Here is a 24,483-nt window from a genome sequence, read left to right on the forward strand (position 1 = left end):
CCCACCCTGGTCACTTCTTTCGGTCTGCAATTTTTTATCAAGCACGGCTTTGTTTTTAAAGATTTATTTTAAGATGTATGTGTTTGGGCGAAGATAAGAGCTTCAGGGCGGCAACTCCCTGACGTGGGTGCTAGTAACCCAACTTGGGCCTTCTGCAAGACCAAGTGCTTTTAGACATGCTTTCACCATGTAGCCCAGGATCGCCTCGAATTCGGTGGGTATCCTGTCTGGGAGTGCTGAAGCTAAAGGCATGCATGCATCGCGAGACCGGGCAGGCTGAAAGTGCTCTTAACCACAGGGCTGTCTAGAGCCCCACAACGGAGCTTGTTTTGTATTCATTTGGAAACCTGACGTCGAGATGGGTGGGGCGACTTCAGTCTACTAGTTTTTTGTTGTCCTGCATGTCATTGTGTGTGCTCCCATGCGCAACAGAACACGTGTATTTGGTCAGAAAGCAACTGTGGAGTCGGCTCTCCATCGCCTTTGCGTGGGATCTGGAGGAAGCCACCAGGCAGCAAAAGCCTTTATATGCTGAGTCAACCAACACTCATCTTGTATCTTGAAACAGCACTTTCACTGGTGACTTTCAGCTAGGCTGACCAGCCAGCGAGCCTCAGGAATACATGTGTCGGTACCCCCAGTTCTAGGCTTACAGAGTTGCTCTCCTGTGCCCAACACTTACCCAGTTTACTGTTTTGTCCCCCTCAAGACAAGGTTTCTCTGTGTAGCCCTGGCTGTCGGGGACTCGATTTGTAGATCAGGCTGACCTGGAACTCAGATCCGCCTGCCTCTGCCTCCTGAGAGCAGGCACCGCCCAACCAGCAGAGCCAGTATTTCACCAAATAGGCTCCATAAGGTTCTTTTGAGGTGGAATGACCATGGCCCAGGAACTTTAACCCAGGTTGTCCCAAATCCCATTGAGGATTAAAGGTGGGCCAGGGCAATCGTCAGTCATAACTGGCCATGTGGATGGAGCCTTAGCCTTAATTCTAAGGTTCTCACTATGTAGTCTCAAACTTGCTATAGACCAGGCTAGCCTCAATCTCAGAGCCTTCCAAATGCTGAGATTTAAGATGTGAGCCAACATGCCAGGCATAAATAAAAAAGGCTTTCTTCTGAGAATCACATTGGTCTTGACTTAAAATCCTCCTGCTTGTCTTCTGAATAGCTGAATTACACATACAGTGACATTCGGGGTTTGTTTGGCGGGGGTGGGGGGTGGTGGTGGTGGTGGTGTTTCTTTGTTTTTCCCTCCGGTTTTCTAGACTGGGTTTCTCTATGTAGCCCTGACTGTCCTGGAACTTGCACTGTAGACAAGCTGGCCTAAAACTCAGAGATCACCTGTTTCTGCCTCCCCAGTGCTAGGATTAAATGTGTGTGCCACCACCAGCTGTAGAATCTCTAGCCTCCTTACAGACCCAACGTTGTTATGTCTGCTGTAAGACTTTACAATAAGGTTTAATATATGGCAGCCCTTAAGGTTAATTGTCAACACCTTGCACAATTCTGAGTTCTGTGCACATCTAATCACCCTTTCACACTCACCTTCCCACATTACAAAGATGAAAACAGAGGCTTCCTGGGTCACTCAACTTACTACTGGGACTGAGAGCTAAGGCTTTATGTACCTAGCTAAACTAGCTACTAGCCCCTTCAATTTTACTTCATGGGTGGAATTTTGTCTCCACTTTTTGAGACAGAGTCTCAATCAGCCCAGGCTGATTTCAAACATGATATCCTTCTGCCTCAGTCAGGTAGACCATCAGGACCAGCTGCCCATCTTCACCTGCGAGCGTGCGCACCCCCCTCAGAAGCCAGGAGAACACTCTGGGTGGCCTGCCCCCTTAGTCTCTCTCTTATTCCCCCCAGAGCCCGTGCATTCTCCTGTCTCCATCTCCCACAGCACTGGATGCTCCATCCACATCACTCTACCACCAAAACCAGGACCAGGAAATCAGACACCGAGGGCTTCACAAGAAACTGACCTTTACTCAACAAAGTTCTACACAAGTGGAATCTCACGCCTCCTAGGCGCCAGTCCCCAGCACAGCACAGTAACAGATGGATTGACCTGGGAGCCCATGGGATAATGGTAATAAAAGACTCGGGGAGGGGCGGGGAAGGCTGCAGATCAAGGTCAGTCCGAGTCAGCAGCCTTGGGCAAGGAAGGTTAAGAAACTGAAACTTCATTGTGCAAAAACCAACTAAAAAATAAATTAAAAAATTAAATAATTTCTTTAAAAAATAAAAAAATAAAATAAAAAAGGAAAATACAAGAATCGGCTCCCCTTTCCTGAAGGTAATTGGAACTCTCCCCTTTGACAAAGAGGGGTCACAACTCCACCAGACAGTCAATCCATCAATACACCCCAAGACCCAGCAGAGGATGCTCCTAAGAAGTGGAACTATCAGAAAGCTAATGCTATTTTTCTCTTAAAAAAGTTTTTTTCCCTACAAATGGCTTCCAGAGACCTGCTCAAGTTTCAGGCTGGAGGGCATGGGGACCACTAGCTGAGTTATGGAATGTGCACTAAGTGTCCCTGGGAATCGAGGCAGGCCCTGACCCTACTTGAGAGAAGTCACAAGGCCTGGATAGGCTTATGGTCCAGGTCCTTGGAGGGATGATGAAGCAGGCCCTAAGATGCAGGACTCCCGTCAAAGCCCAACATATAATGGGCTCCCAAAGAAGCAGGAAGCACGGAAGGGGATAGAGGAAAAAACGCTCAGGGATCTTGCAAGACTGATTCCCATAGCCAATTTGGAAATAATCATGCCCCCTCCTCTTGGGAAGCCCCTCCCACCTTGATGGCATCCCTGACCAATTTCTTCAAGGATTTTTGGAGTCAGTGTACCATCTGGTGTGGTCTAAGTCCAGTGTACACTGTGATGAACCTAAATCCCAAAAGGGACAAAGTTCGAGGCCCTGGGCACACCCTGCTCCTCCCAGCCTTCCAATCTTGATGGACCCGGGAAACTTTCGTCCTTTGTTCTCGCCAATGCCATGCTGTTGCCCGGCTCTAGAGAAGGGTTCTCAGGAGCAAAGAACTGGACTATCCTTGAAGCTCTTTCAAGAGATCCAGGAAAGCATGCCAGCAGCTCTGGTGGCCCTTAGCTCTTAAGGAAAACTAGTCCCAGGCCTGTGCTTTTAAATACCTTTGGAGCACAGGAAAAGGGTACCTGGTGACCTCAAGCCAGTCCCAGCTGCTCCAATGGTCCCCACTCTGCTGCTGGCTGGGATGTGACAAAGATGGGGACACACTAAATGAGGCTGCCGTGAAGCTGACAGCAAGTGTATGGAGCAGGTCCAAAGTGTGCAAGTGCTGAGAGGGCAGCCCCAAAATGACCGCCCTCCTCCTTTGGCCCTGGGGGCCCAGCTGAGGTCCCCCAAACCTCCCAGCCCTCCCAATCACCGCCAATTCCGGCAAAACAGCGGAAGCTTCTTATACTCTAGATGCAAGGTACACAGAAGGCCATAGGCATAATTTGGGGGTTCACTAATTCTACTGTCTCCATGCAGTCGAGGAAATGGTGGGGCGGCTGGCCCAGCCTAGCTGGCTGTGGTGCCCGCACATGCGTGTCCACATGTGTACATGTGAGTGTATGCTTCTCTACAAGGAACCCCCCTCCCCACCTGTAATTCCCTTGCCTTATCTGACACCGGATTCGGCAGGCCTTATGGATTCCTCCCTCCCGCCTGACTGGCCCAAGTGAGCTGCCTGAGATGACCCAGATTAGAGCCCAGAGAACTCTTGCCCACGAAGAAGTCCCACCCCCCTCCCTCTTTGTAGGATGAGCATGGAGTCCCCACCCACCTGCCCACTCGTCAGGCCCGGTGGGGCAAGTGGACCGACAGATGGACAGATGCAGACTGGGCAGCATCTGGATTGAGGTCCCACTCACTCCTCCCTAACCCCCCTTGACCAGGGCACAGTGACTTCTGGAAGCAGCACATTCCCCAGCACACCCTCTGACGATGACGCAGACAGAAACCTGCAGGGGAGGGAGAGGGAGGGTCAGGGCCTTCGTCCTGGTCACTCTCTGATAGCCTGAGTACGGGAAGACCCGCTCACCTGGTGGTCTCCACGTTCACCTAGACCCCGTAGAAGGCTGCCAGCCTCTCCTTGAGCAGAGGTGGGAACTGCTCTGAGAACTGTTGCCAGTTCTCCTCCCCAACCTGGTCTTTGAAGCCATGGAGAATCTGCAGTGAGGCAGGGGTGACAATGAGCTGGGCCAAGCCTGTGGTGCCTAGTCCCCAGGTCTCCCATGTGACCAACCAGAGCTCACCTTATAAAACATGTCCCGAAGGTCATCCTTCGGGCTCACCCAGGAGGCTACAGCATCGCAGAAGAAAATAAAGTCCTGAAACATGACGGATCCCATGTGAGGGGCCGCCCAAGCCAGCCCCCGCCCTGCCCTCTGAGCCCCACTGCCCGGACCTGCACAACACCCCCAGGATTGACACCAATCATCATGCAGATGCCTCGGAAGGCAGAGTCCTTCTCTTCGTTGTCCCGGATGTTCCTAAGGGACGTGCACCTGGCCATGGAGGAGGGCAGCAGGTCAGTGGATGGACTCAGGGACGGACAAGCATAAATGAAGGATAGATGGAGGGAATGGGGTGGGGGAATCAGTGGGTAGGTCTCCCACATGCATCCATGGGGTGGTGCTGGGGAGTACAGCTGTCCTGCCCACCCCCAGCAGGCCCCCACCCAGGCAGGCACACACCAAGGCCGGATGAACTGCTGCAGCATGGGTGCCACCTCCTGTGGGCACACGTAGCCCAGGCGGCCGATGGTGATGGCTGGAATGGCAGAGGGACTCGTCAGGCGACCTGCAACCCCGAGTGGCCCCGGGACGGTACGTGGCGGGGCCTCTGACAGGAGGCACCGAGCCCCGCCCCACAGGCCCCAACAGAACGACCCTATGGCTATCCTGGGCCCTTGAGTTTGGCCCACTTGGTATCCTCCCAGCCCAGCCTGGGTCTCTTCCCGTATATTCTAAAGCCAGTATTCTTCTTTGGGTCCCTCCCAGAATCCTATTTCAGACGCTGACGCCCTTCCTGACCTCCTTCCTCTCAGCCCAAGCCTGGCACTCACCTGTGTTCTCCAGCAGTGTCTTGGGCGTGTTGGGCCTGTTAATGATCTCCACCAGATTGCTGAGGACCATCTGCACATAGGGCTGCATCTCTGCCCCTAGGGAGCAGCCAATCAGAGCCCTGCATGGCCCGTTCAACCCACAGAGGGCTGCATCTCTGCCCCAAGGAAGCAGCCAATCAGAGCCCTCCATGGCCACTCAACCCAGAGGGCCAGCTGGGCATGGCTGACCTCACTCCATGATCCCAGTTCCGTGCAGACTGGCACACCACAAAGCCTGAGAGGACAAAGACCCTCCTCGGGATGCTCCCAGCCAACTCACAACAGACCCACCCAAAGGAGTCTCTAAAGTCACTACCCACAAGGTGTTGAGACCACTTTGTCCAGTCTTTCTAAGGACAGGAGGCCAAAAATCACCCAACTGAGTGCAGTAGGCCTTTCAAAAAAACAATTACAGGAGATGGTCCAGTAAGAACAGACCGTCTACCACACCTCACAAATAGCCTTCCAGTATTCAGGAAAATCAATTACATTCTTGCCCCATTCCTTTAGGGGATGTGTCAGAATCAAGCTCTGGCCCAGGATGGAAACAGACCAATGAGAGGCAGTCTGCCACTTTCAGGGCACTCACCCATCTGCATGCAGATCTCCCCGATGGCCCAGGTGGCGTTGTTACAGACAGAGATGAACTCAGGGTTCAGGTTGGTGCCCAGAATAGGCATGAACTCAGCTAATACAAAGAAAAGAGAGCAGAGAAAGAAGAGAAGCTGAGCAGAAAGGCCAATGAGACCAAGCTGCCAGAACTGGCTAGGCAGGCCCCATCAGACAGTACGAATACATCCCAGTCCGGTCACGGGCTTCCCAGGGTAATGTCTGCATCACTTGAGGCCAACACTGGGGTCATGGACAAAAGCACAGGGGGCAGCCTACCGATACAGGGCTTGACGTGGATAAAACAGGCTTTGGTAAGGTCTCCCAGAAGGGCGAAGGAGCTCTGCCGAACCTCAGGCATGGAATCCTAAAGTTGGGAGAGGTGGCAGAAATGACATGGTTCCTCCCACCACTTGCATCTAAGCCACTCCAGGCGACACAGTCCCTAGAGCACATCCTGACCACAAACACTGACTGAGGGCAGGGCTGTCCCACTCTGCTAGCCTTCTCCTACTGCACTCGAGCCTTTTGCCAGGACCTGCCAGTAAAGTCCATTGGTAAGCAGCTACTTTAAAAACGCTCCATGCAAGGGCTGCAGAGATGGCTCAGTGGTTAAGAAGAGCGCTGCCTGCTCTTCAAAAGGACCTGGGTTCAATTCCCAGCACCCATATGGCAGCTCACAACTGTCTGTAACTCCAAGATCTGACACCCTCACACCAATGCCCATAAATTATAATTAAATAAAAAGTATTTTTAAAAAGAAGTTTAATAAATGCTCTAGAACACTGTTATATCCCCAGCACCTCTCCCTCATCCAAAATCCAAAACATTAACTTGTCTTTCTTGAGACAGGGTCTTGCTGCAGAGAGCAGGCTGTCCTAGAAATGCCATCTTCCTGCCTAAACCTCTAGCGGTCACCATCATGCCCAGTGGACTCTCACACATCCTATGGAATGAAGCACAAGCGTGCGCATGTTTTGAGGCCATCTTCCTCAGTTGTCACCCAACCTTATTTTTGAGGTGGTTTCATTCTTAGCCTGAGCTCGCTAAAACTCAGCCAGACAAGCTGGCCAGAGAAGCCAGGAGGCCTGACTCTACCTTCCACAGAGCTGGGATCACAGGTACCTCTGTGCAGCTGCAGCCGCTTATGTCTATCTTTAATTATGTGCCCGTTTACAGGTGTCCTTGCAGGCTAAGAGGGAGCAGATGCCCTGGAGAGCTGGAATTACAGGCAGTTGGAATTGGCAGCTGCCTGATGTGGGTGCTGGGACCTAACTGAGGTCCTCTGGGAGAGTAGCAAGCGCCCTTCACCTGAGCCCCTACCCCAGCCTTTCACACAGGCTCCTGTTGTTGTCCAGCAAGCACCTTACTAAGCCCATCTCCCCATCTACCTGTCGTTTGGGTTTTGAGATAGGGTCTCACTACATAGCCCTGGTTAGCCTGCAACCCACAGGCCCATCCGCCTCTGCCTTCAGACTAAAATGCTGGGATTAAAGGTGTGCACCACAAAAGGTCCTTATTTTATTTTTCAGATCAGCTTGTACTACAGTATCTGACAGGAACTTTATTGTGTATATGTGTATGTGGGCAGGGTATGAGTGCGCACCTCTGAGTGGGAGGGCAGGCAAAAACCAGATCTTATTCCTGAGGAATCGTCCAATGTTTTATTTATAAAAAACAGATGTGAAGCCGGGCGTGGTGGCGCACACCTTAAATACCAGCACCCTGGAGGCGGAGGCAGGTAGATCTCTATGAGTTCCAGGACAGCCAAGGCTACACAGAGAAACCCTGTCTTGAAAAAATAAAACCTAGGTGTTATTCCCGAGGAGCTAGCCACCCCCATTCATTCATTCATCCATCTGTACGTTGGTGTTGGTAGACAGGAGCTCTACCGCCACCACGCTCAGCCTCCTTTGCTGTCAGACACAGGTCTTTCACTGGCTTGGAGCTCACGCATTGAAACAGAGTGGCTGACTAGCCATCCCCAGGGATCTCTGCTACCCCGCAACTGCACTGGAATTTAAGCATGTGCCACTAGACCCAGTTTTGGGTTGTTATTGTTTTTTGTTTTCTTTTTTAAGCTTGTGGAGCTCAAACTTGTCATCATGTTTTCACAGCTCTCTCCCCACCCTTGAATTTGTATTATTTAGTCTTTGTTTGTATGCATGACTAGACACATGTGCCTTAACAGGCATGTGGAGGCCAAGGACAATTTGTAGGAATTGGCTCACTCGGTCATGTGAGACCTGGGTTCTCTGGCCAGCCTCTCAGAAACTTGGTGGTAGGTATCTCAATAGCACAGAACTGATTATTTTGGAGACAAGGTTTCACTATGGAGCCTAAAATGCAGCCATAAGCCTGATTCCTTCGTGCTGTGATTAAAGTCATACACTACCATGCTCAGTCTTTAAGATTTATTTATTAAGTATACAGAAGAGGGTACCAGGCACATTATAGATGGTTGTGAACCACCATGTGGTTGCTACGATTTGAACTCAGGGCCTTTGTAAAATAAGGCTATGCTCTTAACCTCTGAGCCATCTCTCCAGCCCAAATCTATTTATTTTTATGTTAAATATGTTGACAGTTTTGCCTGCATGTGTGTCTGTGCACCACATGCCTGCCTAGTGCCCACACAGACTACAAAGAGCATGGACTCCCCTGAAAATGGAGTTATGGCTGGTTGGGAGCCACATGTGGGTGCTGGAAGCAAACCCACATCCTCTTCAGAGCAACAAGTGCTTTAACTGAGAAGCCAGCTCTCCAGCCTGTGAAATTTTATGTTTTAAGGGCTCCTGCCCTCCAATATACCCTGGGCATAGTCAGGGCCCTGACCACCCTGACCGTAATCTGCAGCAGTTGCTATGTAAACTGCTATGGTCTAGAAAAAGTCACCTGCAGGTCATGGCGCACACCTTTAATCCCAAGAGGTAGAGACAGGAGAATGTCTGAGAGTTTGAGGCCAGCCTAGTCTACAGAGCAAGTTCCAGGACAGCCAGGGCTACACAGAGAAACACTATCTCAAAAAATAAAAAAACAAAAAAATCCCCAAAACTCTGGCCCATTTAGGTGTGGCCTAACATGGGAGTGGCCTTTGTTGGGTACCCACTCACCTGCATACACTGGAAAAGCAATGTCATGATGTTACTTCGGGCCACCAGCTGTTCCACATGGCCACCCAGGCCCTCAGCCAAGCCACTAAGCAGGTCCAATGCAACAATCATGAAGTCCTTGTCAGGGGCCTCGTATTGTTCGGGGTGTTGTGTGTACATCTAGATACAAATCGGGCAGATGAGGAACGCAGTGTAGGCCTGGACAGTAGAGCAAGGGGGCAGGGGGCCCAGGGCGCTCACCATGGCCTGGGCCAGTGTCTTCTGCACCAGGGTGACACAGCGCTGGTAGACAGGCTCACAGTAGGGCAGGAAGCCACTCTGCAGGGCGGTGGCCACAGACGACAGACACTGGCGGGGGGGGGGAAAGGGCAAGAGTGAGCTGCGGCCAGGGGGCGGACTCTGAGGGGAGGCCCCGAGCCCGCTCACCTCCAGCAGCGGGAAGAGGTCCTTGTCTTCATCCTTGAGCTCATTCCACTTCTGGATCAGCGGCGGCATCAGCTTCTGAATGTACTCCTAGAGAGGGGGTGGGAAGCTGAGCTTCCTACGTCAGCACCGCAGCGGGCTCATCACCACTGTGCCTTGCAAATGAGACCCAGGCTCCTGGCCATGGCTCAAGACCTGGGAGCCCTGCTGATTCTTCTCATCCGCCTGTCCCTAGCACATCCGTCCCGTCCTCCCACTCCCAGGAACCCGCGCAGCACTGACATGGTGTCTCCCACTAGACTGGAAGTGGGGGGGGGGGGGGTAAGGGCGGGGCTACGTGCTTCAGCATGCCTGTCAAGGCCACGGCCACATCCCTGGCATGTGACACAGGGTCAACACCAAGACACCAGATGCCAAGCGACACAGAGAAGGGACAGAGTGTGTCTAGGCTCTCACCGGCTGATTGAGGTGGTGGCCCACGGAGTCGGCCAGGGTGCCAATGGCGTCGTAGAGGATGAGCAGGTTCTTGTGCTGGTATTTGCCAAAGGCAAAAACAAGAGTGTCAAGGATGTAGCTGAGGTAGGGCACCAGCTCCGTGCACGCCTCCTCCTCCAGGGTAGCAAAGGCACTGGTGGATGGAAACAGGAAGGCAAGCTTAATCAACTCTAGCAGCCGGAGCTGCAGCACAGACAGCTCAGGAGGGTGGACACGGGATCAGCCAGTACGAATACGACAGACATCAGCCATTGTCAGCAGTCACAGGCATCATCATTTCCCAGGGCTCTGAGGGGCCACCGCAGGGACAAGGGTCAGGAGTCAAGGCTCACCTGCAGGCTGCCTCCTGCACCCTCTTATTGCCATCTAGGATACGCTTGAGCAGCTCCGTCATCAGAGGCTTGAGGTGCATATCAGGCGGCTGGCTGACTACCCAATGGGCATAGCGGCTCAGCGTCCAGCAGGCAATGGAGCGCACCAGTGCCTTCTTGTCTGACAGGCACTGGATGAGGTGTGGGATCAGCTCAGGTAGATAGGGCACCATTCCCTGCATGCAGCCTGCAGTGAGGAGAGGAGAGTTTTTAAGAGAAGGCTAAGGCCTAGGCATATCCAACCCAACATGAGAGGTGAAAAAAACTGAGGCTTAAGGGCATTTCAAAGAGCCCATGAAAGGCAGGAGGAAGAGGAGGCGCAGCAGACACACTGGCTGTATGGTAGCTCAAATCTAACATGCTAGCACTTAAGACAAGGCAGGAGGCCAGGCGGTGCCTTTAATGGCAGCACTAAAAAGACAGAGGCAGGCGAATCTGCCAGAGTTCAAGGACCACCTGGTCTACAGAGCAATTCCAGGACAAACCAGAGCTACCAGAAAAAAAAAAAAAAAAAAAAAAAAAAAAAAAAAAGACAAGACAGGAGCCCTGCCACAAGTTTAAGGCCAGCATAATCAGAGAAAGTCCACCCTCTCAAAATAAAAAAAATAAAATAAAATAAAAAAAGGTGGGGGGTGGGGGGACTAGAGAGATGGCTCAGAGCACTGGCTGTTCTTCCAAAGGACTGGGGTTCAATTCCTAGCACCCACATGGCAGCTCATAACTGTCTGTAACTCCAGCTAAAATAAAATTAAATAGTTAAGACTGTGTGGGACAGCAAGGGCCCAGACATACAGGAAGTGCTTCCCAACTTGAAACCTTCTGAGATATTTGTGATTTTTTTCTCCCCCACCCCCACCCCCCACTTCCACTCCATTTACTTTATTTTAGTGTGTGAGGGGGACTGATGAGTGGGTAAATGTGTGTACATGTGTGTTCAAGCGCTCCCCTAGAGGTCCTGAGGATGTCAGTTAACCAGGAGCTGGAGTTACAGGAAGTTGTCAAGGGCCATGTGGGTGCTGGGAACGAAAGCATCAAGTATAAAGAAAGAAAGAAAGAAAGCAAGCAAGCATCAAGTGCTCTTAACCACTATGCCGTCTCTCCAGCAGCCCCACCGCACCCCTTTTATTGTAGCCCTGGCTGTCCTGGACTGGCTTTGTAGACCAAGCTGGCCTCAATTTCATTTGCTTCCCTCTGCCTCCCTGAGTGCTGGGGTTACAGTCGTGCACCACTGTGGCTGGCTCCAGCCTTTATTTATTTTTTGGTTTTTCGAGACAAGGTCTCTCTGTGTAGCCTTGGCCAGACTGGACTCACTTTGTAGACCAGGCTGGCCTCGAACTCACAGCGATCCACCTACCTCTGCCTCCCGAGTGCTGGGATTAAAGGCGTGCGCCACCACGCCCGGCTCAGCCTTTATTTTCTAACTTTATAACTACTGTTTTATTTTAATTATTTATGTTTGGTGGGGTTTTTTTAGTGTTTTGTTTCCCAGGACTGGGAGTAAAACCTTAGCCTTCCTGCATGCTAGCCCTACATACTCCCCCACCCCCACCCCCGCTCCCTTTTTGCCCTGACTTTCTGGAACTCAAATGTAGCTCAGGCTGGCCTTCAACTCAAAAGATATGCCAGCCTCTGCCTCTGAGTGGCATATGCCCAGGGGCTGGAGAGATGACTCAGTAGTTAAGAGTACCACCTGCTCTTCCAGAGGTCCTAAATTCAATTCGCAACAACCACATGATGGCTCACAACCATCTATAATGTGATCTGATGCCCTCTTCTGGCCTGCAGGTGTACATGCAAGCAGAGCACTGTAATCACAATAATAAATAAATAAATAAATCTTAAAAAAAAAAATGTGGCCAGGCGTGGTGCCACACGCCTTTAATCCCAGCACTCGGGAGGCAGAGGCAGGCAGATTGCTGAGTTCGAGGCCAGCCTGGTCTACAAATCGAGTCTGAGACAGCCAAGGCTACACAGAGAAACCCTGTCTCAAAAAAACAGGAAAAAAAAAGAAAAGAAAAAGAAAATGTGCCAAGCTAGGAACAGACCTCTTCATTATTGGATCAAGGTCTCTAGATCTCTCTCGATTGTCTACAGACCACAGTACACCCAACAATGTCTCAACATATTCACAGGTCAAGACGTCCTGTTCTCTGGAAGCAGAGGCAGAATTGGCACATGTTCAAGACTTGCTTGGGGGCTGGAGAGATGGCTCAGAGGTTAAGAGCACTGGCTGTTCTTCCAAAGGTCCTGAGTTCAATTCCCAGCAATCACATGGTGGCTCACAATCATCTACAATGAGATCTGGTACCCTCCTCTGGTGTGCAGGCATACACGTGGACAGAATATTGTATAAATAATAAATAAATAAATCTTTAAAAAAATAAAAAAAGACTTGCTTTGGCTCTGTAAGTGATCCTGCTTTCCAACCAGGTGTGGATGATACACACCTGTGATACCAGCACTAGGGAGTCTGAGGTAGGAGAATCACAGCATAGAAAGACTAGTTCAAAAAATAAAAAATGGCTGGGCAGTGGTTCCAGGACAGCTAGGGCTACACAGAGGAAACCCTGTCTGGAAAAAGAAAAAACAAGAAAAACAAAAAGTAGCCATGCACACATATTGCAAGCTATCTGAGACGTCATTGTCCCCTAGGAAGTTGAAGTCAGGAAACTATTTCTGGATGGAACCTAGAGCCTTTTAAAATCCAGACAAGTGTTGTACTGGTAAGTTGTAGTCCAACCCCAGGCTTCACAAGCTCTCCAGAGCCGGGTGTGGTGGCGCACACCTGTAATCAATCCCAGAACTCGGGGGGGGAGGGGGGGGGGGGGGCCCGCGGGCACGGCCGCTGCAGAGGCAGGTGGGGAATTTACAGAGCTATTTGGAAAGGAAGAGGAAGCCAGGTGGTGGTGGTCAAAGAGAAACCCTGTCCTGAAAAGCCAATAGAGATTGGTAGACTGACAGATAGATTGATTAAGATTTTTTTTTTAATTGAGGAGGCTTGGCCCATATTATGGAGCTGCACTCCATCGCTGGCATTGCTCATGTCTGTCCAGACAGGTGCCAATCAAAAATGTAGGTGACTCACCCTCAGCAATGGCACCCAGCACCAGGATCCCTGACTCCTTGACCACCCACTCAGGGTGGAACAGGAGGCCCTTGAGCAGGGGAAGCAGGTGGGGCAGCAGTTCCTCCCGGAAGACGTTGGCAAGGACATCCAGAGCAGCTGCTGAGCACTTCCCTGAAAGGAAACAATGGGGCTCAGGCTCAGAGAGGCCTGTGGGACTGGTACTCAGCCTTGTATCTCAGCCCTGGGACCAAATGTCATCACCAAGTCTTCACCAACTGCTCTGCACCAGCTTCTCACCCCCTCCCGCAGAGCTGGCCGGACTACCTACTCAGATTCCAATCTGACAAAGCATCGTCGTCGTCATCATCCTCAGCGTCCTCAGAACCATCAGGCCGCTCAGCCTCATGGGGCAACGTCACTGTGCGTGACTTGTGGAAACGTGGCTTGATGTCCTGCTCGCTGTCAGGTACTGCCTCGTCCTCCTCCACGTCCCCCTAGGGACCAGCCCAGGCAGATTTCTTAGCACTGGCTGGAGACTAGAAACCAGCCCCCCCACCCCACCCCAGGCCCTGGCCACCCACAGCCAGCTGCGGACACCCCTGGCTGACCTTAAGCAGGATGATGTCAATTTCAGAGTATTTCATGCCATTCACGAGGATAGGGATCAACCTGTGGGGAGAGAGACTGCGTAAGGATGCAGGGACCCTGGCTGAGCTGCCCATCCTGAAGAGACAGCAGAGGTGTGGGTGCGAGTCCTGAGCAAGGGCAGACTGTGTTCAGCACACCCGAGTCCCCGTGTCCTATATCTGTTCCTGTCCCTTCAGGGACTTGACCGCATATTTTCAGCCACTGTGATTAAGAGACACAATTTTTTCCCTTTCCTTTTGAAATAGCTCCTACATAGCTAGCCATAGCTGGCCTAGAAACCACACGCCTTCTTGGGCCTGGAGAAACAGCTCAGCAGTTAAGATCATCAGTTGCTCCGACTCCAGCCCCAAGTAATTCAATACCTTCTTGTGGCCTCTGTATGCACTGCACACATGTGGTGCACAGACACACACGCAGGCCAAACACTGATGCACATTAAAAAACAGTAATTAAAAAGATAAAAAGAGCATCATGATCTTTTTCCTCAACCTCCAAACACTGTGACTGCAAGTCACATCCAGTGGCCCCATCTTTCTCCCTTAGTAATAAGTGCCACCCAATAGCTCTCCACCCAGAAACAACAAATGCACAACCATCTGCCCCACTATCCGGGCACTCCAGAGATGAAGCTGCTGGCAGGGACCAAGCAGAAAGAGCGGTTACACACAACTGCAACATAACAATCACAGGCATGATACAACCCGCCTGTCCCCCTCTGCAAGGGTGTCTCACTCCTCCTCAAAGTCCTCTGTCCCTCCAGCCACAATGCCTACTTGTTATCAATAATCTGAGATAGCCAAGGACTCAAACTGGTAAAGACAAGGGGGGCTCAAACCAGCCACGGTGCCTCCTGCCTCTAACCACAGCACCTCAAGAGTGTGAGTTCTAGGCCCACTTGTCTCAAAAATCCAAAAAGGTAAGCTTTGTTACTCTTGTTAAAGTACCACTCAAAGAGATTTTGAACTGCTAAACTGAAGAATGCCTGAGCCTACAGGATGGTGGTAGCACAGGCCTTCAATCCCAGCACTCAGGAGGCCAGGCAGTTCAAGGCCAGCTTGGTCTACAGAGTAAGTTCCAGGACAGCCAGGGCTACAGAGAGAAACCCTATCTCAAAGGGAAAAGGGGGGGAAAAAAAAAAAAAAGGAAGAATGCCAAAGCTACTCGTCACCTGTCCAGGAAGACCATGCCTGGAAGGCAAGTCACACAGGAAGTGGATGCCTTTCCCATTCTGAGCACCTGGATCAGCCAGGTGGAGGCCTTGAAGTGTTCTTTCTTCATTGTCTCTTTTTGCCTACTAGGTTTTTTTCAGACAGGGTCTCACTCTGTAATCCAAACTGGCCGGGAACTCACTGTGTAGCCCAATCTAGCCTCAAATACTTGTGGCAATCATCCCACCTTAGCCTTCCAAGTGATGGGTGTGATCGGTTTCTCTTACGTAACGTTTGAAGTCATTAAAGCTACATCTCTTAACAATTAATGTACACAAGACTCAAAGTAAACTGACATACACAGTACCTAAGTTATGGCAAGCAAAAGCGGCCAGGGGGAGGCACAGGCGCAGGGAGGGCTAGAGGCTGAAGGCATGGGGCTGCAGCACTTACTGGACCAGGTGGGAGGCCAGGACTTCTTTGCAGATGGGCTGCTCGGCCAGCGTCAGCCAGAACTCACAGGCCTCCAGGGCCACATTCTCATCATGGTCCTGGGTCCTCTGCAGCATGTACTGGGGCAACAGGGAGAGGCTGGGACCTAGTCCAACTACGGGAGATTTCCCAACCCCCTCCCCCCAGCCACCCATCTTCCCTTGGTGTTGACCATTCACACCTGTATGATGCTGTGCATGTGAGGGATGAGCCTGTCGATGCGAACTTCCAGAAGCATCACAAGGGCACGGCACACATTCTTTCTCACCTCAGGGTCATCATCCACAGCCAAAGCAAACAGGTGCTGTGAGAAAGGGCAAGGTCAGCTGCCTGAGGGCCCTCAGCCTCTGCCCAGGACCCTGACTAGCGACCCACCTCAATGAAGGTGTCGATGTTGTCCATCAGCGCTTGGGCCCGGTCCATGATGAACTGGTTCACACAGGCAATGGCATGGGACCTGGGAGTCAGTGAAAGTGTTTATGACCTCCCGCACCTGCCCATCGACTCTAAGACCTTTGTGCCCCGGGAACTTCACATACCGGATTTTGGGGCTGCAGTGCTTGAAAAACTGCAGGAACTTAGGGATCATGATGTTCAGGGGCCTGTTGAGAGCATCACTGTCCAACAGCTCAGAGGAGTCTTCACAGATCTTCTGTAGGGCTCCAAAGGCTCCCTGAGCAGAGAGGAGAGACGGCTGTGGGGCCTACTCCAAGCTCCAGTCCCTGCGTGGGCCAGGCCAGGTACTGCTTATGGCCTACCTCACAGGTATTATAATCCTCTGAGTTGAGCAGGTTGCACAGCTGGGGTAGCAGCTCAGGCCACATCTGCAGCTCACCCTTGGAAGCGATGGTGGTGATGAGAATGCCTGGGGCAGCCAGGGAAAGGAGGCTGCTCAGGCTGGGCAAGGCCCTAACAGTCCCGCCAACCCTCCCCACCAAGGAACTGGCTCACTAGCTTTCCTTTTTCTCCCATGCAAGTCCTGCATGGTACCCAGACCCTTTCTGTGGGTGCTGGTGACAAAACCCAGGCCTCAGGAATGCACTCGACGGCTTCTTCAGGTAGCACTTGCTGACTCAGCACACACCCTCTGAGCATATGAAGCACCTGTGTTACGGGATCTGCCCAAGTCACTGCTTTTAGAACTGGAGAAAGGGTGTGAGGTAAAGATGCATAGGCCAGATGGGTGGCCGCAAGCCAAGGGCTCAGAGGAGAGGAAATTGCTTCTCAATTGTTTTTATTTTATAGTACAGAGGACTGGACCCAGGGCCCTGCACACAGTGGGCAAGCATTCCACTGCTGAGCTAAATCACCATCCCTGCTTTTTCAATTTTGTATTGTAACCTTTAGAGTTAAGGTCCCAAGGCAAGACCTGATCTTGCAGATCTTGCCTCAGTTTCTTGAGTGGCTGGGGTCATAAGGCTGTGCTATCAAGCCCAGCTAGAGAGGAACAGTCTTACAATGGTGGCCAGGTGACATCTTGACATATATACAAAGACCTGAGGGAGACTAAAACAGATGAAGAGGAGGAGGTGGCCTTCAGTCGCCTGGGGCAAAAATGTCTTGGCTAGAGGTATGACAGGCCTGGTGTAGTAACACAAGACAGGCCAGAGTGGTTGTGGGCAGGAAGGTGGTAGGGGCCAAGTAGTCAAGTCATGAAAGCGCCCACGTCTGAAGAAAGGACTCTACTGACAAACAGAAACCCAGGAAGGGGCTGGGGAGATGGCTCAAGTGAGCGTGCTCTGGCGCGCAAGTGTGAGGACCTGAGTTCAGGTCCCAGGATTCACATAAACAGCAGGTGTGGTGACACACACGGGTAATGATAGTGCAGTAATCGATTGAAACAGGAGCCCCTCTGGCTAACAGCCTAGCTCCAGATTCTTTGAGTGAAAGAACATAGTATCTGCCAGGTGTGGTGGCGCACACCTGTAATCCCAGCACTCGGGAGGCAGAGGCAGGCGGATCGCTGTGAGTTCGAGGCCAGCCTGGTCTACAAAGTGAGTCCAGGACAGCCAAGGCTACACAGAGAAACCCTGTCTCAAAAAACCAAAAAGAACATAGTATCTGATGTTCCCTTTGGGACACACACAGACACAAAGCAACAGGGAAAATGTGCTTAAGTAAACGAATGTGCTGACGTTGGAACTAATGTTCACATTACAAGAACTTGATTTACAATAGTGAAATGCACAGGTACTAAGTAGAAGGACATCGGCGGAGGCCTGAGAGGAACTGAGCTGCGGGGGGAACTAGAGCTGGGGACCTGTGCACACACCACCTTTCAACACAAGATGGCAGTGTTTCACTAGGGCAGAGGCTGCCGCTGCCAACTCTCAAGTGCAGCCACCCCCTAAAATTGAAGTCTCTCCAAAATGACTGGATAAGACTGTGAGGACGATGCCATGCCATGATGGGACAGGACACCCTCCCACCCACACCCATCCGCTGCATTGGCCATATCACAAAACCTCTCTTGTATCACATGGGTCTCAGCCTTCAACAGAATAAAGAACACCGGCTTTGGTCAGGTGTTGTAGAGGTGATCTGTAATGCTAGCCCTTGGAAGGCTGAGGCAGGAAGATTCCAAGTTTGAAACGCCAGGCTGAAACCCTGTTTGAAAAAAAAAGTCCCAGCACCCTACAGCTTTTCCAAGGCTTCTGCAAGTATAAATATTTTATGGGGAATTAGTTTCAGGTCCTCTGAGAGGACAAAATCAAGGGCATTACAGGGACTGGCGCAGTACTTGCACAGCACCTGTGCACACCTGCCTGTAGAGAACAGGCGCACTGTATCAACTGAGCGACATGCCCGACCTCCCACAGACTTTAAATCACCTCTAGATGACTTACATTCCTCTAATAATGTCAATAATACATAACTATAAAGCATGGTGTGCCCTCCCACTCCCCCACCCCCCACAGGATAGCTGACTGCGTAATGTTGACTACCAGCAAGCCTGACAACCTAATTTGGATCCCTGGGACCCACATGGTAAAAGACAACAATTCTTTAAAGTTGTCCTCTGACCTCTACACATGAATAGTGGCACTATAGACCCAACTCCACCCTCCACACAAATGGTTTTTAAAAAGTACTATATTGCTAAGGAAAAAATGTGGACATATATAATAGGACTCAATTTCCACCCCTCCCCCATGAATATTTAGGAGCTACAGCTGTTTTAACCTGGCAGGACCCAAACGCCTAGCTCTAATTCAATTACTACTTTTCTTTCATTATATGGGTAGTTTGTTTCTAGGCAGGATCTCACTTTGTAATCTTGGCAGGTCTGGAACTCATTATGCAGATCAGGGTTGCCTCAACTCACAGATCCACCTGCTACTACCTTCCAAGTGCTTGAAATTAAAGGCCACCACGCCCAGCCTTTACTTATTTATTTTTGAGACAGGATCTCACTTAGGGTTCCTGAAACTCACTATTTAGACCAGGCTCCAAAGTATGTGCTACCACACCCAACCTTTTATTTATTTTTCAGGTTTCCTTTCCTGTGGTATAAATAGCGGCCTTTTCCTTCCAACAGTCTAGAGGGGTCCAGCAAGATGGCTTAGTGGTTAAAGGCGCTCGCTGCCTGCCACCGCTGATGGCCTTTGTTCCAACCCTGAGCCCCACACAGTAAGAGAAAACCAACAACCAAGTTGTCTTCCAATCTCCATACATAGTATACACAAGTAAGTGGAAAATAAAGCCATATGTTAGTTGACAGATTTCAAGAAAAACAATGGCTTTTTAAAAATCGGAAGTGGGGGAAATGACTCAGCAGGTAAAAAAACACCCACCACCAAGCCTGAGGACCCCAGAGCCCACAGGAGCTGGCCACAGCAGTGTGCACCTACCATCCCATCACTTCCACAGTGAGACAAAAGAAAGGACAGGAAGCTATTGTGCCAGTAAGCCTGACACACTGTGCAGAAAAAAAAAAAGAAAAGAAAAGAAAAGAAAAGAAAGAAAGAAAGAAAAAGAAAGAGAGAGAGACCCATCCCCACAAGATGGAATGTGAGAACTGACTCTCCAATGTGGTCCTGACCTCCAGACTCAGGCACGGCATATGGGTGCGCGCGCACCTTAAAGCACTGCTAAGAAATCAATCACCTGTTAATGTTTTCAATGAAAAGTCTTAAGGGAAATTGACCCTAGTGAATCCTGGTGGCACTGCTGCAATGTCCTCAGCTATTCCTTCCTGGACTCAGCAAGGCGCCTCCATTAACTAATTCCCACTGCATATGGATCATTTTGAGGGGGCATTATTAACACTCCACGTGGACAGAGGAAGCAAGTATTACAACTGCTGAACCTCAGGCACATAGTTTGAGACTACATCACAAAACTGTGGACAGCGAGTTACTGAGGTACCCAGGAGGCTGAGGCAGAAGACTGGAAAGTTTGAGCCAGGACTACCTTGTCTCAAAAAGAAAAAAAGGGGGGGGGGGAGAAAAAAAGACTGACCTGCACTGCTTGGCTTGTTTCCAAGCGGTTACTTGCCAGGCAAGTCCCTTTATCATCTCTGTGCCTCAGTTTCCTCTCCAGTCAGATGGCAGTAGTAACAGTGCTATCACAGAGGGTGCTGGAGCATTCAGTAAGCAACACCCTCAACACGTTGAATAGCTTCTTGGCCCAGAGCAAGCCCTTAGTGTGTCCTTGGTGACGACCCCCACAGCCCCCTCACCAATGGTGGCTCGGATGAGAGAGGAGGCGTCGCCGATGTTGTTGAGACACTCTTGTTTGATGAAGTCAGCCACGGGAGGCGGGAAGCTCTGGTAATGCGCCTTCACGTTGTTCTTGAGGATGAGGCCACTGAGAGAGCGGGTTGGCTCATCTGTGGGAAAGTGCTAAGGTCAGAGGGCTGTGGTAGTGAGGAGACCCAAGATCTAGGAGGCATGGAGCGACAGAGAACATACCTTCTGATTTGAGTCTGGTCAGGACGAAGATCAGATAGTTGTTGAAGTCAGGAAACTGGTTGAGTTGTTTAAGTTTCTGCCAGGCTGTTAAGGGACTTGGAAAACTGGTATAATGGGGCATGCCTGTCATCCCAGCACTAGCGAGGCTGAAACAAGATCTTGAAACCAGGCCACACAGACCACATCCCAAGATCTTGTCTCAAAAAAAAAAAAGAACTTGACAGGAGCCCTTCCTATATTCTCTCACTGCCACATTGCTCAGAATGCCAGTGACCATACGAGGAATGGCACCGATCCACTCCTATTCTCACTGCATCATAGAGGCTTTTCAGGAGGGCCAGGTCCACACACTAGGGCACACATCTGAGCTTCCTGCATGACCCATGTGTCCTTACTAGAGCAGGAGAGGGCAGGAAGAGACGAGCGCTGAAGCTGGCAGCTGCTCTTCACTTCTGACCCAGGCACTGCAGTGGTGCCTGCTTTTCTCAGGCAGAACGGAAGTCTACCTGGGTGTGACGCATGCCTGTAGCTCTAGCACCAGGGAGGCAGAAGCAGGAGGATCTCCCCGAGTCCAGGGCCAACCTGGGCTACATATTCAGTTCTAAGTCTGTTGTACAATGAGACCCTGGGCAGCCCGCTGCAGGCGCTAATGTTCCCCCATCATCCCTGCAGGAAAAGGTGGGGGACTTGCCACATTTTCAAACGAAACTTGGACTATTTCAGCATTTTACGTAAGACCAGGCTGCTCTCAAACTCAAAGACTCACCTGCCTCTGCCTCCTGAACACTGATTAAAGGTATATGCCATGGGGCTGGAGAGATGGCTCAGCGGTTAAGAGCACTGTCTGCTCTTCCAGAGGACCTATGTTCAATTCCCAGCACCCACATGGCAGTTCTTAATTGTCTGTAACTTCAAAAGATGACAACCTCACACAGACATACATGCAGGCAAACACCAATGCACATAAAATAAATATACACTATTTTAAAAAAAAAGGCGCCAGGCAGTGGTGCAGGCCTTTAATCTCAGCACTTAGGAGGCAGAGGCAGGTGGATCTCTGAGAGTTCAAGGCCAGCCTGGTCTACAAAGTGGGTCCAGGACAATCAAGGCTACACAGAGAAACCCTGTCTCGAAAAAACAAAAACAAAAACAAAGAAAATGCCCCACAGCCATGCCCACAGGCCAATCTGATGGAGGCAATTCTTTAATTGACCATTCCTCTGTTGTGGTTTGGTTTGGTTTGGGGTTGTTTTTTGTTTGTTTGGTTGGTTGGTTTAGTTTGGTTTTGGTTTTTTGAGACTGGGTTGCCTAGGCTGTCTTGGACTCTTTGTAGACCATGCTGGCCTTGAACTCACTAGAGCCACATGCCGCTACCTCTAGGACAGGCCCTCTTCCTAGGTCTATCAAATTGGCAATCAAACCAACCACGATATTTATATATAAGTTTTCAACCACAAACATTCATGTTGCAACTCCAGCATCCGGATCTACCCTCATTCTGACAAAGACAGAACTAAAATCTGAGATGGCTGAGCCTCTCACCCTGGTTCCTAGCTAGGGCTTAGCCAAGGCATTTTCCCTTTTCTGAGCCTCCAGGTCCCCATCTGTTAAACCAAAGTTAACAGCACTCACTCTTAACAGTTAAAGGGTTAAGTGCTCAGTGAGCATTAGGCATTCCGGAAATGGAACCCAAAGATCTCATCCATGTCTTGCTCTCTCGCAGCAAAAAGGGTCTAGGAATCACGAAGTAGTCCCTCCCTCTCTGGCCCCGACCAGGTGCAGGCATCGGCCCTGCTCCATCAGCCCCGGAAGGAAAGAAGGATACATCCTGCACAATGCGCTGAGTAGCCGTGTTGGGCGACTGCGAGTCTTTGAGGAGCTGCAAGACCTGCTGCAGGCCCTGCTCGTCTGGCTGCCAGTCCATGGCGCAAGGCGAACTGCAGGAGTAGGGGCCTGGGTCAGCGCTGGGTCTCTGGGGTTCTGTGTGAGACCCAAGTTGAGTCCCCGAGGCAGACGCAAGCGCTCTCCGCGGACAAGCAGAGGCCTCCGATCCGCGCCTGTCCGAGTGCGGAGTCCCCGCCAGCTAAGCCATCCTCGGCCACGCAGTCGCGGGCTCGGGAGTGCGAGTAGGGGGAATATAAAAGCGGGCCATCAGGACCGGGGGCGTGGGCGCGACGGATCCACATAGATCCTACCGTGGAACCCTCTTCCCACGGCGGTCCACACCGCCGCCGCCCCTGGTTACGGGCCTTACGGCTTCCGCCTGCCTCCCTCCAGGACGAGAGCGAGGGCCCCGCCTCAGCGGTCTTCCAGGTGAAGGCTCAGTCCACGAGGATTCCCTGCCCCCAAATCCAGCCTTCCAGCTCCGCTAGATCCCAGCCTCCTCCTCGGTTCCTGCGCTCCTCTAGCCCAGATCCTTCTCATCCCTGCTGCCTCCCCTAAACCGGCCCTACAAGCTCGGTAGACGCCACATGCCCCCTTTCCGGCCTAGACGCGGCCCATTGACTCCCCTTAACCAGAACACAAGCAATGCCGGACAGTTCTCCAATGTCTCTTTGAATGAGAGCCAGTCAAAACCGCCCAACCCACGACCAAAGCCCCCAGAACCTGTTCCCGCTGCCTGCCCCAATCAGATGTGGCCAAGTCTCTCTCGCTCTCACCCTCTGCCCAAGTCAGCAGTAATTCCTGCTGATGGATCTCTGGCAACTCCCCCAATTAAGTTCCCCAAAGCCCCCGACACGAAGTGGTCGGGGACCCCCATCCGTCCAATCCTTGCAGCTTTCCTTAAAGAGCCCCGCAAAATCACCCGCCCGGAGCGCTACCCTCAACGGATCCCATCGCCGCCTCGTAGTCAAAGCCAGCAAAGCCGTCTGGGCTTGTATCTGACGCCCCTCCCTATTAAGGACCAAACAACCCCCCCCCAACTTTCAAGCGTGTCTTCCCCCCAAGTCAAACCCAACCAAACCGCGCCATAACAGGTCCCCACACACACCCGATCCTCGCGACGTCCCCCGACGATCCCCCCAATCAGGGGCCCTCCAGCCCGACCCCAGCCGCCCCACTGGCCCGCATCTCGTGGCACCCGAACCTGCCCGGGCGCCGAGGCCCCACCCCCTGAGATCAGATCAGCTCCCCATCCCCCGCCCGGCCCGTTCTGCCGGCCTCGAGAGCTGGCCCAACCCGGTTCCCCGCCTCTCAGCCGGGCGCGACCCCGACGCCTGGGCGGCGCGCGGCGCAGGCCCAGAACCCAGGGGGGTTCGAGGCGAGCTAAAGCCAAGGGGCCCCGGCCGAGCGAGGCCCACTTACCAGGCCCGGGAGGCAGCGGCGGCGCCTAAATGCTGCAGCTTCTCCAGAGGCTCGCGCGGAAGGAGGGAGCCAAAGCCAGGGAATAAAAAAAATAAAATAAACGCGGCCGAAATGAACAGCTTCGGCTTCCGTACGCCGTTCAAACTGGCCTACCCAAGCCAATCGGAGGGCGAAGCACACACACGTGATCTGGCACAGAGCGGCCCTTGCCACGCTGGGTCACGTGACGGTACAAGTGCCTTCTCTAGGCCTCTCTAGCCATCAGGTCCTCCCAAACTCTTCTACTTTTTCTGACTGCAGCTTTCTTTTCTCTTTTTGTGTGTATTGATGTTTTGCCTGAACCATGTGCGTGCAGTGCCACAGGACCAGAAGGCGGCATTGGACGCTCGTGAAATTGGAGTTACAATGGTTGTAAGCCGCTGTGTGGATGTTGAAATCAAATCTAGGTCCTCTGCTAGAGGATCATTGGATTAACCCTCTAGCCCCCGTGACTGCAGCTCTTTGCTGGAGCTAGAAAGCTGGTGGTGCATGGATGCTCTCAGTGTGTAAAGGGCCTAGGAATCCCTAGACCACAGCTAACTGTGCCCTTACCACACTCCCAGAAGTTAAACTGTGCTCAATCCGGCGTGGCGACCCATGAAACTGTAATCTCAGAACAAAGCTGGGAGTGAGGACGGAGATAGGGGGTTACCAGGACATCCTGGGAAACATCATAAAACTCATTCACCAAAAAATAAACTAAGGGCTGGAGAGATGGTTCAGT

General features: G+C 51.7%; 1 protein-coding gene and 1 long non-coding RNA gene across 7 annotated transcripts; one reads left to right on the forward strand and one right to left on the reverse strand.

The window, feature by feature from the left end:
- Positions 1-79: 79 nt before the first annotated feature.
- LOC311583188 lies at positions 80-2,232 on the forward strand. Its single transcript, XR_014774395.1, has 2 exons — positions 80-214; positions 1,870-2,232. It is a non-coding gene; the product is annotated as an uncharacterized lncRNA (long non-coding RNA).
- Positions 1,970-23,878, reverse strand: TNPO2 (transportin 2). Of its 6 annotated transcripts, none has more exons than XM_084756480.1 (25): positions 23,721-23,878; positions 22,240-22,351; positions 20,415-20,490; positions 20,183-20,332; positions 16,260-16,366; positions 16,041-16,174; positions 15,877-15,958; positions 15,683-15,805; positions 15,463-15,581; positions 13,822-13,882; positions 13,542-13,707; positions 13,232-13,384; positions 10,108-10,333; positions 9,737-9,908; positions 9,284-9,370; positions 9,098-9,205; positions 8,858-9,016; positions 6,024-6,111; positions 5,725-5,823; positions 5,097-5,192; positions 4,726-4,801; positions 4,437-4,536; positions 4,285-4,359; positions 4,071-4,198; positions 1,970-3,990 (listed from the first exon to the last, which is right to left on the reverse strand). In XM_084756480.1, the coding sequence occupies exons 2-24, from the start codon at positions 22,336-22,338 to the stop codon at positions 4,091-4,093; spliced, it is 2,664 nt and encodes an 887-aa protein (XP_084612606.1). In that variant the 5' UTR covers positions 22,339-22,351; positions 23,721-23,878; the 3' UTR covers positions 1,970-3,990; positions 4,071-4,090. The 6 variants fall into 6 exon arrangements, with proteins under 6 accessions (XP_084612606.1, XP_084612601.1, XP_084612604.1 ...); XM_084756475.1 differs by having other exon boundaries at positions 4,726-4,831; XM_084756478.1 differs by having other exon boundaries at positions 4,726-4,831; positions 22,240-22,394.
- Positions 23,879-24,483: the final 605 nt, after the last annotated feature.

The sequence above is a fragment of the Acomys minous genome (genome assembly GCF_964271855.1).
Source record: "Acomys minous genome assembly, chromosome: 14".
In the NCBI taxonomy this organism is placed as follows: Eukaryota; Metazoa; Chordata; class Mammalia; order Rodentia; family Muridae; genus Acomys; species Acomys minous.

Coding starts and splice junctions, on each gene's coding strand:
- TNPO2 (XM_084756475.1), bottom strand. CDS start 22,338: ATGGACTGGCAGCCAGACGAGCAGGGCCTGCAGCAGGTCTTGCAGCTC. Junction 13,385..13,541: donor TTTGTCAGATTGGAATCTGA/GTAGGTAGTCCG, acceptor GTTTCCTTTCAG/GGAAGTGCTCAGCAGCTGCT. Junction 6,112..8,857: donor TGCTTTTCCAGTGTATGCAG/GTGAGTGGGTAC, acceptor TCCCAACTTTAG/GATTCCATGCCTGAGGTTCG.